This window comes from Maylandia zebra, linkage group LG7 (assembly GCF_041146795.1).
Source record: "Maylandia zebra isolate NMK-2024a linkage group LG7, Mzebra_GT3a, whole genome shotgun sequence".
In the NCBI taxonomy this organism is placed as follows: Eukaryota; Metazoa; Chordata; class Actinopteri; order Cichliformes; family Cichlidae; genus Maylandia; species Maylandia zebra.
The window spans coordinates 37,060,410-37,077,714 of record NC_135173.1 but is presented as its reverse complement, the minus strand read 5'-3'; the positions used below and the strand labels follow the sequence as shown (position 1 = coordinate 37,077,714).

Here is a 17,305-nt window from a genome sequence, read left to right as displayed (position 1 = left end):
TGTCTCAGGCTCTATGTAAACCCACTGAAGCTTCTGCACAAAAGACTGATCAGCATAAAATATTTACATCCATACTGGCCTTGAATAATCTGAATTAAATTGAACTGTACAGCTGTCATTCCAGCCAGAGAAAAAACAGTCTACACTTCAAAAAATAGCCCAAGGGTGCCAATTTTGTTTTCTAAGTGGAAGGCTGTTTAATGTGGGTCAATTATAAAGTATTATTAAACCAGGTGAGTGCTGCGGAGACAGGCAGCAACTGACCATTCAGTGTCCATTTCCTGAAAACATCCCCGTTTCCTTCCTTTAACATGGATCAATAACATCCTCCTACAAAGTCAGTGTATGTGTGTGTGCGTGTGTGCGTGTGTGTGTGTGTGCGTGTATGCGCGCGCGCGCGTGTGTCAGAAAAAGATCGTGAAAAAGGGAAAGTGTGTGTGTGTGTGTGTGTGTGTATCAACACCAGGTTAACAGTTGCACTGGCCCTCAAGTTCTGACCACTTCCTGAAGGGAAAAAAAAAACTCTACTTGACCACAGGGACACTTGCTCAAAACCAGCAGAAGCATGAGCCAAATCATTTCACTACACTACACACACAAGCACACACACACTTACAGTTACAGTCTATCTCCACTGTCTTCTGCCAAAAAACACATACTCCAGGATTTAGAAACTTAACCAACAGCCTAAAATGTTAAATTTAAACTCAAAAACACATTTAATTTTAAAACCAAGATGCTCATGTAGTCGATATTAGTGGTTTGTTTGATCCAAAAATGATTTAATGAGGGGAAAAAAGAGACATAAAATATCTTCTGTTTCCAGTGTTTTTCCAGTTTTATACTGATCTAAATGAATTAAGACACTCAAACATAAAATTTTGGCAAACTTGTAATTTTTTTAATGATTATTTTTAAAGTCACATTTAAAACAATTAAGAATTACAAACGGGTTATATATATATATATATATATATATATATATATATATATATATATATATATATATATATATATATATACTCATACATACATATATACATACATATACATACATATTATTTTTTACACGTATGGACTGATTTTTTTACCCCCAGTTTTTATTATTATCATTATTATTTTAACTAATTAATTAAATTGTTGATTCATTGATTACCTACAAATTTATTGTTGTTTTTTTTAAAGGAGCTTTGGTTCCATTTCTAAATATTAATTTTAAATGTAATTATTGTGTTTTTCCCGACATTATGGGTCAAAAAATAAAAACACAATAATGAGCAACTCAAATTAAATTAAACATAAGAGGACTTTGGGGTTTTTTAAAGAAACAAACAGGAATAATTAAAGCTTCTTTAAGTTTTAAAGGCCACATGATGATCCCAAGCAGGAAGAAGTCGGTTTAATCACCTTATGATTAATTCACAACAACATCGCTGGAGCCTGTGGATGCATGGCACGGTAAGAATAAAGAGGGGAAGTTAAAAAAAAATCGAGAAAGCACCAAACCACTGCTCCTTTCATGCACAAGCAGAGGAGAAAGAAACAGCTAAGTCAGGGTGGGTGTGTTGCCTTATATCTGTGTTGTCCCCGCCTCATATGTGACAGCTTGCAGCCGTGATGGGACCCCATGGGAGCGGGGAGCGGATTCACTAACCTGCCGGTGTCTGAGACCGACGCGCGCCTCCAATCTGGTGGTCACATGGGGTGGAAGATGAGGGGGGAGGGGGGGTGTAGGGTGTCGGTGATGATGGGAGGGGGGTTAGTTAGATTATTAGGGGCTGTCGAGGCCGTCGCACGGGGCAAACTGTTGTGCAGGATGGAGCCCAAGGCGCGCACACAATGGCATTTCACGCGTGTTAAGGTGAAAAGTGCGCACAATGGCACTTGAGGCGACTTGAAGTTTTGGCGTCACGCTGCTCGGAATATTGTGCATAATTACCAGCGACAATGAGATCATTATTATGCTCTAAATGATGACTGTTCACCCGCGAGACCAAGAAAAGAAAAGCAACTTTTAGTATGTTTATATATATATATATATATATATATATATATATATATATATATATATATATATATATATATATATGATGATTGTAAAGTTGCAACTTAAGGTAAATGAAAAAAATAAAATAAAATAAGATTTTAAAAACACAAAAAGGCCCACTTCAATTGATTTGAATTGAATTGAATAAATAAATAAATAGGGCTGTGTTTATAAAAATGCAAACAATAATTTTAATAACTATAATAATAACTTAATAATAATAATAATAATAATAATAATAATAATAATAATAATAATAATAATAATAATAATAATAATAATAATAATGTTGGCATTGCTCTAGACTAATAGTGCAATGTCAAAACCCACCAATCGTTGTAATCGAGGTTAAACCTGAAAATCCTACAAATAAAAAAAACTAACTAAAAGTAAAATTAGTGAGAGTAAAAAAAAACTAAATCGTTGAAGGGAAGAAAACTGTATAAATGGAATCTGTGGAGGTGGGAAACAAATCCAGTCAAAGAAAAGGAGTCGAGAAGAAAAACAGCGAGCCGCCCCACATAATAACCCCATTATAAGCCTCATCAATGATGTAATGAAAGCAAACAGTGTGAAAATTGCCTGTAAACAGTTGGATCTGAGTCTCCTGATGAATTCAGTGTCTCTTTTATCAAAGTGAGGATGAGCCAGGATGGGGGAGTCAGGGTGGGAGGCAGAGAGAGAGGGGGGGGGGGGGGGGGGGGGGGAGCGAGAGAGAGTGGGCGTGTGGGGAGGTCCACTTCCAGCTCCCCTCAACCAATGAAGGCTTGTCACAGGGGACTCACGTGGACGAGGCGCTCTTAAAACCTAGCTCCTGACTTTTCCTCAAGTTCAATTTTTTGGGATTCCCTCCCACCCCAACCACATCTCGTCAATTTACTTGCCAGATGTGACTGTTTAACCCAGTTTATCGTAGCTTTTTTTTATTTTTGCTTTTGCGTTGCGCATCTCATCGTCCTGCGTCCTCCGCTTCTTCCTCTTTTGCTGCTCTCTTTTCCTGCAGCAGCTCTCGGACGCTTCTCTCTCACACTCTACTGGGTTTCTTTTTTAAAAGATTTGTTTATTTATTAAAGGTTTGCCCGACCCCCTTGAAGGAATGCGAGCAGTTTGCCTCTGTCTTCCGCAAAGCCTCATGACCAGCTGCCCTGAAAACTGTCCCCCGGTCCCATCTCGGGGTTGACGCTGTCCCTGTCCATGGTGCTGAACAGCTTTTTCCCGAAGACGCCGTTGAGCTGCGGCTGCTGCTCCACAAATCCTCCGTATTTCTGGGTATTTTCGGGTACTGCAGGTGAGATGTCAGCAATGATCGCTTCATCTACCCGGAGAGGCTTCTGAACTCAAAACAGAAGGAGTTGATCCCGAAGGAAGCCAAACGAATCGATTGTGACTCCTACGGTTGATTTCAGAGAGACTCCTTCGACTCTCACGCGCTCTCTTTCTCTTTTATTTTTTTTAGACTTTTCCGAAAGACGAACATTGGAATCATGGACCATTCGTGTAACTCATCTTAGCGTGGAAATATCTGGCCTAAAAATAACGACAAGCCGGCTGGGGGCGGGGGGACTGGAAGTAGCGGGTGAATTATCTTCATTTGTAGCATATCCAAAAATATTTGTGTTGATGCCGGAAAGGGGTCACTTCTATTCTGGATCAGCTGAGACTAAAACAACCCCTTCTGCCCTAAAATAAAAACTTGTCCTGAATACCAAATGTCAGTTTGAGGAGGTCTCATCAAGACAATGGAGGCGTCCGCCAATGGGTCCAGTTTTGGCATCGACTCTCTGCTGTCCCACAGGCCTGGGAGTCCGGTGTCCAAAGGGGACAGTCTGGTGGGAGAGTGCCGCTCCCCTCTGGAGTTCAGCCCCAGATCAGACGTGGAGAGCGGCTGTTCGTCGCCTCCGTCGCCGAGGAGGGAGTGCGTGGATGAGGTAGCCCAGAGGCAAGGTCACGGCGTCGGCCTACCACCGCACCTGCAACACGCGCAGATATCTGCTGGGTCGCAGCAGAGGACCGTGACCTCGTCGTTTCTCATCAGAGATATTCTCGCGGACTGTAAGCCTCTGGCTGCCTGCGCTCCTTACTCCAGCAATGGACAGCCGACTCAGGAGGCGGGGAGGCTGGCCTCGAAGATCGCGGACGACTTTATGGAGAAAATCCACAGCAACTCATCGTCAGACAGTGAATATAAAGGTAAGGGTGCCACACTGACTGCCTACTCTACAGAGGAGAATGGAGGCAAGCCTGCTGTACGTCATAATACATATTTGGCTCAAAACAAACAAACAAACAAACAAACAAACAGACACACAAACAGACACACAAACAAGACAACATCAAAAAAAAAAAAAAAAAAAAAAACTTTTGGTAGTTAAAAATTCCACTGAATGAGTTTTTCAAATCTATATTTTAACACTTTAAAACCTTTACTTATTTCTTTATTCAGTTATTTATCTTGATTGATGTTTATGTTTGATTTATTGTTCTTCGCTTTTTATTTTGCATACGATAGTCATAAATAAAGTAAAAGGGTCATGTAAAGGTCTGGCACAAAATGTGTAAGCTAGTGTAATGTGGAAGAATATAGAGCATAAAGTTGGAACAACAACAGATCAGCTTTTCAAAATAAAGGCTAATTTGGATATTTTGGAGTGTTGACTGGTGATTAAAAATAAAATAAAAGTTCCGTTTTTAACGTCTTAAATTATTTCATGATAATCAATCTTTTTACTATAAAAACAAAAATCGAGGCATCTATTTTCTAATAAAATATGCAGACACAGGTGATCATACAAACATACTGCTCTTATGTGATTAGTAGCAGGTCACCGGAACGATGACCAACGATAAGCAAAATATCGACGTGGAAATGAGTCGCGATTGGTTACCTCTGGATGGTGACAGACCAGAGCCTTTTATCAAGTTATTATAAATAAAAAACAAGACAAAACAAAAACGGCTGCCTGCCTGTACACGCAAACACGCGGGGTCCGCTTCAAGCTCTGCGTTAAGCAGAATATCCGTAAAGCATCTGTTGATGTCAGTGAGGCACGAATGGTAGAGATGACAGGGTCGCCTCCAGATAAATGCCATCAAGGGCCTCTCTGTTTCCAATCATGTCAGCCATAACAGACGTGCCACCTCCACTGACAGTTTAATGAAGCAGTGCCTGGAAAGAACTCCACCGCTGTGGGCTACAACAGGAAATACAAACAAAATCACACTTAATACACCTACAAACTATTATTATTATTATTATTATTATTATTATTATTATTATTATTATTATTATTATTATTATTATTATGTTTTCTCGCAAGCTATTCATTTAAACGTAAAGTCACTGATTTCTTCAACATTTTCCGCCCGTGCGCTCACGTGCATCACAGAGTGGATGCGACGCGCTGATTGATTGAAGAAGCCGCGGGTCCCACGCGCGGCTCCCGCCACGGTAACTTTGATTTCCACGAATCCGCCTTCTGTAATATATCAGGGATTTGATGCAATTTGTCCCCGGCGCTAATCAGATTTGTAACCGCGCCCGGCCGCCCAGCTCTTGATTTCCACTCATGTCCACGGTGCTGTGAAGTTTCTCCGGTCGCGGTTGAAAGGCTCGTCCTTTCCCTTGTGGCTCAATTAGGCGGATTATTGTGCTTCTTGAGACGACTCAACTATTCAAGTACCAAGATCTCTCGCCTTACTCGCTTCTATTGTTTTCTTCTTCTTTCTCTTCTTCTTCTATTTTATTTTATATTTTTTTAACTATCAGAGAATTAACTATAAGGACTACATATCAATGCTCGTCCTGACACGACACCACGTGTACAAAGAACAAAGGCTGTGGATCTGCTAACAGGAAAATATCAAATTGGAAGGGTGAATATTGGAATAGCTTTTCATAACAATTTAAGGCCAAATCAAACAGCTCCATAAGCCTATAGGCGCAGTTTCCAGTGGCGCGATTTCACTCGAAAATGACAGCTCTTCTAAAACGTAGATACAACTCATCGCTGGTTAAAAAATAAATTATAAAATATTTTCACATTAGAAATGTTTTTAAAATTGATTTTTTTATATCTGCAGATTAAACGGTGCACTTTGGAGCCCGCAGAAAGTGATTTTGTGTTGTGTTCATTTAAAAATGAAACTTTAAAAACAAAACAAGGCCTTCTGGTCAAAAGTTCGGCTTAATACACACACACACACACACACACACACACACACACACACACACACACACACACACACACACACACACACATATGTATATATGTATATATCTGTATAGATATAGATATATATTTTATTTCCAATCAAAATTTTCCAAAATAAGTTTTTGCTTCTTTTACACACAAAAAACAGAAAAATGTTGACAAATCCTTAAAGTCAAATTAATTTTTCTGTATTTTTGTGGTTTTCGTCTTCAAATCCTACATTAGGTAAGCGCAACGTAACAGGGCAAACCATTTATTCTGTTTGTGTTTACTGATAGTTGTTTGCCCTGTAGGACAGTCGTGCACAGATTTATTAGCCCCCTCTTCTTGTGGAGGCTGCACGCAAAAAATTTCTACTGTGTGCCGTGGGAGAGGCCTTAACTGGTTTCACTCTGTTTCTGTCAACCAGTGAAAGAGGAGGGAGACAGAGAGATCTCAAGCAGCAGAGACAGCCCTCAGGTCCGGCTGAAGAAGCCCAGGAAGGCCCGGACAGCCTTCACAGACCACCAGCTGGCCCAACTGGAGCGCAGTTTCGAGCGGCAGAAGTACCTGAGCGTCCAGGACCGCATGGAGCTGGCGGCCTCCCTCAACCTCACCGACACGCAGGTCAAGACCTGGTACCAGAACCGGAGGTAAAGACGCTGCTGTTTTCTAAAAGGGAGGGGGGTGGGGGTTAATCTCGTTTCTCACGGCCGACTCATGACCCGGGACGCCATGTTTTCCAACTGAAGGTGGCAAGATTTCACCTCATATCTGAGTGAATGCGGGACGACAACGAACCATTAACTTCGATTAGTGATCAGCCTGCCTTTTTCTATTAATTGATTTATTGTGTGGTCCATAAAATGTTAGAATAACTAAATATATCTGACATCTGATCCCAAATCATAAAAACAGCATTCACGTTTGAAGTAAAGGGACAAATTGCTTTATTATTTTTTTTATTTTTTTGTTGTTGTTCTTCTTCTTATTAGATAAAAATTTCAGCTCTAACTTGTATACATCTACGGGAGCACTTACTGACTGGCAGCACTTCTGTGGATTAGTGCTGGATATTTGTATTTTATATACTCTTAAGAAACAATTAAAAGGGCATCACATAATGGAGACGTGTCACTTGACCTCAAAAATATATATTTTCTATATCAGCTTTTCAAATACATTAGCAAAGCTGCACAGGAAACAAATGTAAAATAAATGAAAATACTTTTGGGTTCAGATAACTTTATTTATCTGCAGTCTGTCTCTGAGGCAGCTAAATGACATAAATAAATATAAAAACAACACTTTGGACTATGAATAATGTATCATTGCATGTGTGCATATTAATAATTCAAACAAACTACTATATCTACTCAATTATCTTTAGTATGAATTATTCACCTGCATGGAGTGCACACTGGCAACCTAACAGACATCGCTGGGTGTGAATACATGTGGCAGGTTGGAGATTTTAGTGATTTTAGAAAGAAAAAAAACCTCACTTGAATGTTAATTGGATTCCAGGTAAACAGATGGGAGATATTTTGGTGTGTCAAACACGAGACACGTATTCAGATATACATATGCTCCACACTTAAAAAAAAAAGAAGCTAAAACCTAAAAACATCTTTTATCTCTTCCAGGACAAAGTGGAAGAGGCAGACGGCGGTAGGACTCGAGCTTCTGGCCGAAGCTGGAAACTACTCCGCCCTGCAGAGGATGTTCCCGTCCCCGTACTTCTACCCGCAGAGCCTGGTGTCCAACCTGGACCCCGGAGCTGCCCTCTATCTGTACAGAGGCCCATCGGCGCCCCCGCCGGCCCTGCAGAGACCCCTGGTTCCTCGGATCCTGCTCCACGGCCTGCAGGGGGCCAGCGAGCCGCCACCTCCTCCGCCTCCCCTGCCTCCTATGAGCGGCGTGCTTCCCAGGCCAGCTCAGCAGCGGTGAGCGGGCCCCTGCAGATATTATTTTTCCTTATTTTTATTATTATTATTTTTTTTTGGTTTTTCCTTCGCCGATCCTGGCAGCTTGGGACTCGTTAGAATAAACGAAACAAAGACAGAAAGAGTTTTAAAAAAACAAACCCCGAAGAAAACTAAGACTAAAACAAACTGTTCGGCCTTTAAATGGTGAAAACTGATCCACGATGAACCCAGACGGACGGACCTTTGTGACTGAGACCCCCGCTGCCTGTATGGAAGTTTTTTTTCTTTTTCTTTGTGTCTTTGGGGGCAGGAACTTTATTTATAACTTATTTATTTTTCAATATGAATCAAAGCATCTAAGTTATGTATTTATTTGAACCCAATTACAGTATTCAGTGTTTTTCTCAAAAAACAGATACACTGCATTTGTCGGTGGCACTTTGACCTTCATTCCAATGCTAATTAGACCTTTATTATTATTATTATTATTATTATTATTATTATTATTATTATTATTAAAAAGGTGGAAACGAACAACCACCCCTGTAATCTGAATAATAGCTTATTTGAAGAGCTAACGGAACAATGAAGGGATTTTCTTTCTATTTTCGTTGATTTTCTAGGTTGTCATTGATTTTTCTTTACACGTGAAGCCGTCATGAACCTGTAAATAAGAATATTTTGCATTTTAACCTAAAAAGACTGATTTTAAAAGAAAACTTTTCCCGTTTGTTTGATCTGTTACTGCGTCTCTTTCAGACCACGGTGATCCAGTATAACATAATCGGCTAGATTAGCCATCAGAAATTATACAGAAAAAAAAACACACAAAAAAAAAACAAAAACACATATTGTCTGAGAAAGGATGGACTACCTGCCCGGACCCACGTGTAGGCACATATACAGGAGAGATATGGAAAGAAAAGAAAGAAATCTATAAAAGTCTTTTTCTTGTTCTTAGTTGAAGTTTTTAGCTGAGTAAAGTTGTCAAGTAATTTATTTAAAAGCTGTTTGATCCCCGCAGAGGGGAAGGCAATCACCTCAGTGATTATTCATTTTGTATTTTTTTCGATAAATGATTGGACTCGGGTCCGCATACAGGTGTAACCGCCTGTTGATTTGCTATAGATGTATTTGAACATTGTGGATTACTTATGTTACTTCATATGAAACCCGTGATAACCCTTAATTGTTAATACTCTCCTTTGGTGAAAAAAATGTATATTGCAGATATCAAACTTGTGGAGTGGTTCTCGTATATCTCCTGGATCGTTTTTAATTATATATTTTTTAATTATTATTATTATTATTATTATTATTATTATTATTATTATTATTATTATTAATAATAATAATAATAAAAATTTCGTTCCTCTAGCTTTCCCCCAAATTATCTCCCCAATTTCGTGAAGTTCTTTTTTTCTTCTTTTTCTTTTTTCTGGTGAAATTCACAGCAAAAGTTGGACAGAAAAAAAGGGGGGATTTGATGTAAAAGAGAATTACTTTTATAAATGTGGAAATAAAAGTCTTTCATTTAATCAAGTGGCTGCTTGAGTGTGTGACGGGAGGGCTTTTCAGGTGGAATCAACACGTGGACGCGGGGCATCACGCAGAAGAAGCTACACGAGGTGGACAAAAACAGCAGCAACACTCGGTGCAGTCTGATGCAGCCATGAAGCTCTGATTTTTTGGGGGATCGTGTTGTGCTGAATTAGCTTCTTTTTTTTGGGGGGGGGGGGGGGGGGGGGGTACTCTTTATTTCGGATTGCGCTGTGTACACAGGCGCCGTTTTTTTGTTTGTTTGTTTTTTAAAAAAAACGTATTACCCGCTTACATAGCAAAAAGTATCTTTAAACAAATACAGCTTATTTAAACAGCAAAAAAATTATTTTGACTATTTTTTTTTAATTTGGCATTTTTAAAAAAACGAAAATAGAAATCTGGATATTAGCAAATTAAAATAATCATAGAAGAAGAAGAATTTTGTATGAGCAGTATGAAGGTATGAGCAGAGTCCTGTTTGATGTTTAGCGAAACGTCAGTGGGATTTATTAAAAAGACATTTTAAGGAATGTCAGTGTTATTGAGCAAAAGTTGGGGAGATGCATCCTGCTGCTTTAAATCACTTTACATGAAGAAGTTATAGGAAAAAACTGTCTATCCCTCCTCTGTTTGGTTTGGTGGTGTTGATTTTAATTAATGGAAAGGTGGACAGTTGTCACTTTTTCTAATCTTTAAAAAAAAAAAAGCAGACGTCTCTGGAAATGTTAGTGCGGTTTTTTCCACTTAATATTATTATTAGTTGCGCTCATCGGGTGTTTCGTTTCCTTTTTTGACAGCAAAGGGCTTTACAGATAATTAAACAAAAGGAACAAAAGCGCACGCGGACAGTGCACACACATACACACACACACACACACACATTCAAAAGTGCAATCAAAGATCAATTCCAGCTAATGTCTTTAAAGGAGGGCCAACAAAGCAGAAGGGTATTCTGTCCAAAATGGAGCCCCTGTCTCCTGCCATCCTCCCTCCCTTCCTCCCTCTCGCTTTCTCTCTCTCATTCCCACTTTTCTAAATTAACAGCAGCGACTCCAATTCGTTTTCCATAAACAATGCAGGAGATGAAATATTAATGTCATGTGCGCAATTGTTTAAGTGCCTTAAATGATCCCCATTTGGAAATTGATTGTTTCCATCCTTCTTTTTTCCTTGAGGGTGCTGGATGCGCGCTCCTCTGCCAAACGGCTCCAACAGCTGGTGACCGGGCTGGAGCTGACTGCAGACCGGGGATCAGCGTGGGGACAGCTGGTCAGCGGCTCCACCACAACTACCACCACAACCCCTCCCTTCATCCTTACAAATTTCAATCAGCCACCCATGCACCAACCCCACTCTCATCCTCCAAGTCTGTGTGGACCCAAGTTATTCGGCCATGGCGCTTTGGGGGTTAAAGGAGTTCAGGCTGACGGACACGACTTGGCATGTAGGATGTTAACGATTAGACAAAAGACTTTAATAGGTTTTAATTGAAAGTCGATAATGGGTTTGATAGCCAGCTCCCCCTGCTGTCCTCCACGCAAGGCACCTGTTATCTGGGGGCTCCACTTAGTGGCTGACCATGCTGTGAAATATCAGACTGACGGCCCGATAACGTGCGCTTTCATGATGCGTAAAATTGCATTAAAAATACAGTTAGCCGGCCCGGCGGGTTTTGACGACTAGGAAAGTGAAGAGAAGGAGAAAAAAATCACCTCCCAACTTGCCAAAAGATCATTATAGTCCCATCACAAGGATCCGTGACCGATTCAGTTAACAACGAGACATTTTTGGGGGGGAGGGAAAAAAAGGTGGTGGTGGGGGGGGGGGGGGGGGGGGGGGGGGGTGTGTATACTTGCAAAGTGCACAGCTGATTATATAAGCAAAAGCCCCCGTGTGTCCTGTTGGATGACTCGGAGATTTTTTGTTCTATTCTTTGCATGTGAAAGGCTGGTGGTAAATCCCCCGGCTCTTACCGTGGATTGTCCCGGGCTCAGGGTTAATGAAGTGCGGATGGAGTCTCGTTGAGCTCCCGACTGACATTAAAAAAAAAAAAAAAAAAAAAAAAAAAAAAGGCTTAAACCCAAAAGATCAGTGACTCTGCCTAATCCCACGGACCCCACTAATAATATTAATTCAAAAGAAAAAAAAGTAAAGAAAAGAAACCATCAACCTTTTGATGAAATTAAGAGACAATCAAAGCGTAATTTGCATTATGCTCGTAATGTGAAAGCTTTTATATTTCCTTTTATTTCTTTCAGTGGACCAATGAGGCACATGTGCAGCTTGCAGTAAGACTGTTGCGATGCACTGCCAGCGTTTTGTTTTTTTAAAAAAGAAAAAAAAATCCGCGAGGGAAGATGAAAAATAGATCAATTAAAATGTTCAAGAAACGCATGGCCTAATTTGCCGTGTTTCCCCCCCTCGAACAATAGCCATAAAAGAAAAGCTCTAATTTTACAGTTTCGTGCGCACAAGCGAAATGTGCTTTCATTTGGGCCATTATATCTGCGCTCAGTCAGATAAGAAATTATATCAATTTATCCCCACATCCCTAAAGTCTCCATCCCACATGCTATGTGCATTTGGGTCATTTTGGAATAACGTTTGAAGCCATCACACAAGTGTTTCAAAACAAAGCAAAATCGCTTTATTACACACAGATCCTCATGTGTGTAATAATCCAAACACAGTGTTTGACTTTGGTTGTTAAAAACAAAGAATGTTAAAGATTTTTCTGCCAGTTTTTCCACAAAGGGTGGTGTTTTAAACCTGTTCTTTGGAACATAAAAGAGAAATTAGAAATCTAAAAATATATATTTGTATCTCTCCAAAAACATGGCAAACTAGTCTATTATATAAAAATATAAAAGACTCATAATGCTTTAGTCTTCACAGCAAAAATATAAATGAACCAAAGCTTGACGCAGGGATCTTTTATGTGTGTTGCTTCAGTATAAAAAGCAAGCAAAACGAGGCACACTTTAGCCTGAGCTAGTCCTCGCTTCCATGCAGAGTCACCCACGACTTCATTCACTCCACTAAAATTTCCTTTGGCCCAATAGCTGAAGAGAAAGGAGAGGTTATCTTTAAAATAATCTGACACAGCAATGAACAGAGACGCTTAAAAAGATGAAGAACATGATGAAGTATCAGTAAGTGTAAAGAGGGAGTGAGAAAGAGTAAAAGGAGAGCAGCAGCCTCCCAGTTAGAGATCCGCTCCTTGCCTGGAGGTACAGAGGGCCGTGAGGAGGAATGAAAGCCTCGTGGAGTGGAGGGGAGATAACCCCACTAATCATTTCCCCAATATGACTGCGGAGAACTACAAACTTGGGTCAGGGGCGCGGGGATTGACATCCCAATCTCAGCAAATAATGAAAGCTTTCCTCTCGGATCACAAGGAGGGTTAGGGAGGAAGACAGGAGAGGAGAACTGGGGGATCGACTCAGTGAAGACGCACACACAGTCTACAGTTGAAACATCTAATTTCTGTATTTTCTTCCACTGGACTGCAGAGGGGAAAGAATATCTCACACATGCCAATATGTTGACTGAAACTGGCATATGTTGTAGTTTTAGGACGATACATTCTGGCATTGTTAAAACCACCAAGAACTTCAGTACCACTGATAAAAACTGACTGAAAGTGTATTTAAAAAACCTTCCTTCTCTATTTTTTTTTTCACTAAAATTGGATGAAGCTTAGAAAATAAGTTAAAGATACAGAAATTTATTGATCCAGCAATAGGCTAATATCAGCCAGTTAGCATACAGGATGATGTTTAATGTTGCGAAGCATCAATTTCGCAATCACTATACACCAGGAACTCCAAATCTTGTCTTCCAAATCTAGTATGAAAAAAGGGGGAGAGACTTTTTAGACGTCCTTGTTTCGTTGTCAAAAAAAAAAAGAGATAAATAGCAACAAAGCTGTATCCACATTAGGTATCAGCTAAATTGTCATTTTAAACATCGTCATTGGTATCAGCCAAAGATTTCAGTCGTTAAAGCAACAGTAATGCAAACATTTTGGATCGTGTTATTTGAGTTAGGTCAGCAAAAGTTTCTTATTAATTAGTCTGGTGAAGGCTACCTAGCTTGCTAGCCAGCTATTAGTCCTAAAGTATGGTAATCAAAACGCAAGCTAATGTTTTACTAAAGTACTGCTGGTAAGAGATCAATAAATTGCCTTGTTTCCAGCATTATTATAATAGCTAAATTACCATTATTTGATAGTGTTACATATCCTTCACTGGTTAGTCAGCAAAACAAACAAAAACAAAACAAAAAGGTCGCTAACACACAAAAAATGGTTTCGTGTGATGTACAAAAAAAATCACAATCCTGATATTTTCAACTACGGTAAGCTCATAACTAAAGAGCTTTTTTCGAAAAAGAACCAAAAAAAATGTTCTTTAGCCTTTTCAGGACAACTTCCCACAACCTCTGGATGTTCTTGTGTTAAACATCCTGACTCAACAAGAAACAAGAAAAAAATGTACACAAGACAAATTAACAATGGCATGGTGGCAGTTTGATGGACGCTGTAGTTTTTTTGTGTTCACAAAGTAATTTTAGCTAAAGTTTATGTAACTCGTAAAAGCTTTCAAATAGTTTTTGAAAAGTCGTCTTTTCTTTTTTAGATTATGGAAACACCCACAATAATGCGACTGTTTCATTCACAAAGACCAATGAAAGAAGCGCTAAATCAGAGCTCACTGGGTAACAAAGGCTAGCGGGACAAAGGCAAGCCCGGGCATGGAGTCAACTCTTTCTAGCAGCTTTTAAATAAGCAGGATTAAATGAATTAACGGTAATGTTGCGTTCTATTTATTTCTTCTTGTCAACGTCTGCCAATTGAAAATATTACAGGAAATTTCTCCCATATCTTCAACTCTGAACAGTTTTCACCATACAGAGCTTTGTCTGAGTCGACACCTGAATCTGAATCTTTTGTTTTTAATTGTACACAAATAATCAATGCAAACTAGTTTCGAAATATGTTAAGCCTGTTGTCCTCTTAAAAGACAGATTCATTAGTTCATGACACACCCCAATAATAATAATAGCTAGCATTAACTTTATAGAGCTAGCTGTTATTATTATTTATTTATTTATTTATTCTGATAAATGCAGGAAAATGTTTGTAAACTCCTGATGCCAATTATGTTTCAGTTTAATATGATGTAGATTACACCCCCCCCCCCCAAAAAAAGCAGGGTTTTTGTATTCTATCAGTGTGAGACATTTCTTAAATGACAGTTTTTTGTTTTATTTTATTTTTTAATGTTTAACAAACTGTCCTGAAACCAGGGCCAGTCAAGTTTTAGAATATATTTCCACTTTTCCCATACAGTGTTTAAAGCCGTGTTGTTCTCAGCAGGGGTTGGTGTAAGCCACACTACTATCAGATGACGCCGATTATCCAATCAATACCTTGTTATGTCAGGCTTTTTCACCTGCCACACTGCCCTCTCTGCAACCACTCCGGTCAAACAACATGGCAAAAGGAGAAAAAAAAAACAGCCCGAGGCCCTGACCCCCAACGGTCAGCAAGTGCTACAAATGCCTCTGGGACCAACAGTGAGTAAATCTTACACTGTTCAGTCTAGACAAAGACATTTGAGAAAATGGGAAATAAATAAATAAATAAAAAATAAATCAAAACAAATTATTGGTGGTCTTTCTATTTTTCAGCCTTGACATGTTACACGTCAGCAGGAAAACGCAAAATTAAAGAAAACGGATGCAGACAAATAAGAAATTCACTTGCCAGACAACAGGAGACATTTGCCATTTTCATATTTGTAAACTGGGAAGTTTCACGGTCCTGATTAGGTGGCAAAAATTTAATCACAACAGGTCAGACCTTTAAAAATATATTTTTTTCCTCTATCTAACAACCAAGGTCAGCAATCTCATAATAAAGCTGGTCCTTCAAATTCTGGAAAAGCAGCCTTTTTTTCCCCTCTTCAGCACAGCATAAATGTACTTATACATGTGGAAGAATGTGCACACTGTGGTTTGATTTGAAAGAGGGCTCAATCAGAGGGAACAGGCAGTTTCTTGCACACCCCAGTGGATCCTCTGGGTCACTGTCAGGGCCACAGGGAGGCCTCTCACCTCATAAACATAAAGGGAGGAGAGGCCATCAATAAGAGATGAGGAGTGGTATACATGTATTTTTCAGTGCTGCTTCTGTGTGATGTCTGGCAGTTCTCTCACATTCTGTCTCCTGGTGGAGGGCAGAGAGCAGAGCAAGACCACGCATTTTTTTTTTTTTTTTTGAATTAGGCCTTTCTCACTCCCTGTCTGCGTGTCGAGGTGAGGACAAAGAAGTGGGTAAGTGAAGGGTGGAGGCAAAAAAAAGCCCCTCCAAAAAGTAGTATGTCGCTGGATAACAGGTACCCACCTTTGCCAGCGGGCTGATTGCTTCATTAGTGAAATGAGAGAGTTTGGAAACAGGGTAAATAGGAGAAATTCAGTCATCATGATCAAGTGTCTCACCTACAGGGTTTCTGTCATTAAGTCTTTAAAGATGCATTATAAAAATCACTGATCTGATACTGTTCGACCATCCAAATATATATAATGATGATGTGCGCCTAAAGCTAAAACAGAGAAAAGCAACAAAATGAAATCTACATCTAAGAGAACTAAATATGCCAAGCATGACGGTTTACAGGCTGGTATAGATCAGCTGATTTTTCTTCTTAGGATTTAGTCAGATTGACTCGAGTCGTGGCTGTGGATAAATTATGGGAAAGTTGCAGATGCGTCAAGGGAGCAACGGCGTGGTTTCAGTCAGGAATGGAAGTAATTGATGTCGCTTGCAGCCTACAGGGGAGTGAGCGAGCGAGCGAGCACACAACAATCGATTCGATCAGCGATGGCAGGCAAGGCTACTAGCACAGCCTTAGTTTGATTTGCATGTAAAAAGATCCCACTGATTTATTGTCATTATCAAAAGGCAGGCAGCTGTTAGGCTACTAATACAAGACTACCAGCACTGTCCCATTAGTGTTCAGCTCTATTCAACTGAGAGTAAACAAATTAACATCCATTTTATATCAGAGTTCAATAAACTTGAAAATACCCGGATGCTGTTTAAAAAAAACGCTGAACAAAAGAACACAGAAAACATACCAAATGTATCATTTTAAGAAAAATAATATTGAATTTGATGGCAGTAAAGTTGGGACCATCCGTGTTTAACATTGTATACATGGTAATAGATGCAGTCTAGCATTGTCTTGCTGAAATATGCAAATCCTTCCCTGTAAAAGACTCCAGCTGGATAAAATAGCCTCTATGCACCTTTCAGCAATGTTTGTGCCTTTCCAGATGTGCAAGGTGCCAGTTTCATAGGCACTACTGTACCCGCATGCCATCAGAGATGCAGGTTTTTTGAATAAGCGCTGATCAACCTGGATTGTCTCTCTCATTTTTTAGTCCAGAGAATCCAGTGCTCATGTTTTCCAAAAAGATATTCACATTTTGATTTGTCTGACCACAGAACAGTTTTCTTGATTGTCTGTTTTAAATGAGCTTTGGCACAGAGAACACGGTAGCCTTTCTTGATCATATTCACATATGTCTTC

General features: G+C 39.7%; 1 protein-coding gene across 1 annotated transcript; it reads left to right on the top strand.

The window, feature by feature from the left end:
- Window positions 1–2,840: 2,840 nt before the first annotated feature.
- On the top strand, window positions 2,841–11,490 carry barhl1b (BarH-like homeobox 1b). The gene is made up of 4 exons (XM_004538430.3): window positions 2,841–4,237; window positions 6,668–6,890; window positions 7,884–8,183; window positions 10,883–11,490. Exons 1-4 carry the CDS (start codon window positions 3,787–3,789, stop codon window positions 11,196–11,198), a joined length of 1,290 nt encoding a protein of 429 aa, XP_004538487.1. The 5' UTR covers window positions 2,841–3,786; the 3' UTR covers window positions 11,199–11,490.
- The last annotated feature ends 5,815 nt before the right edge of the window (window positions 11,491–17,305 follow it).

Coding starts and splice junctions, on each gene's coding strand:
- barhl1b (XM_004538430.3), top strand. CDS start 3,787: ATGGAGGCGTCCGCCAATGGGTCCAGTTTTGGCATCGACTCTCTGCTG. Junction 6,891..7,883: donor ACCTGGTACCAGAACCGGAG/GTAAAGACGCTG, acceptor TATCTCTTCCAG/GACAAAGTGGAAGAGGCAGA. Junction 8,184..10,882: donor CCCAGGCCAGCTCAGCAGCG/GTGAGCGGGCCC, acceptor TTTTTCCTTGAG/GGTGCTGGATGCGCGCTCCT.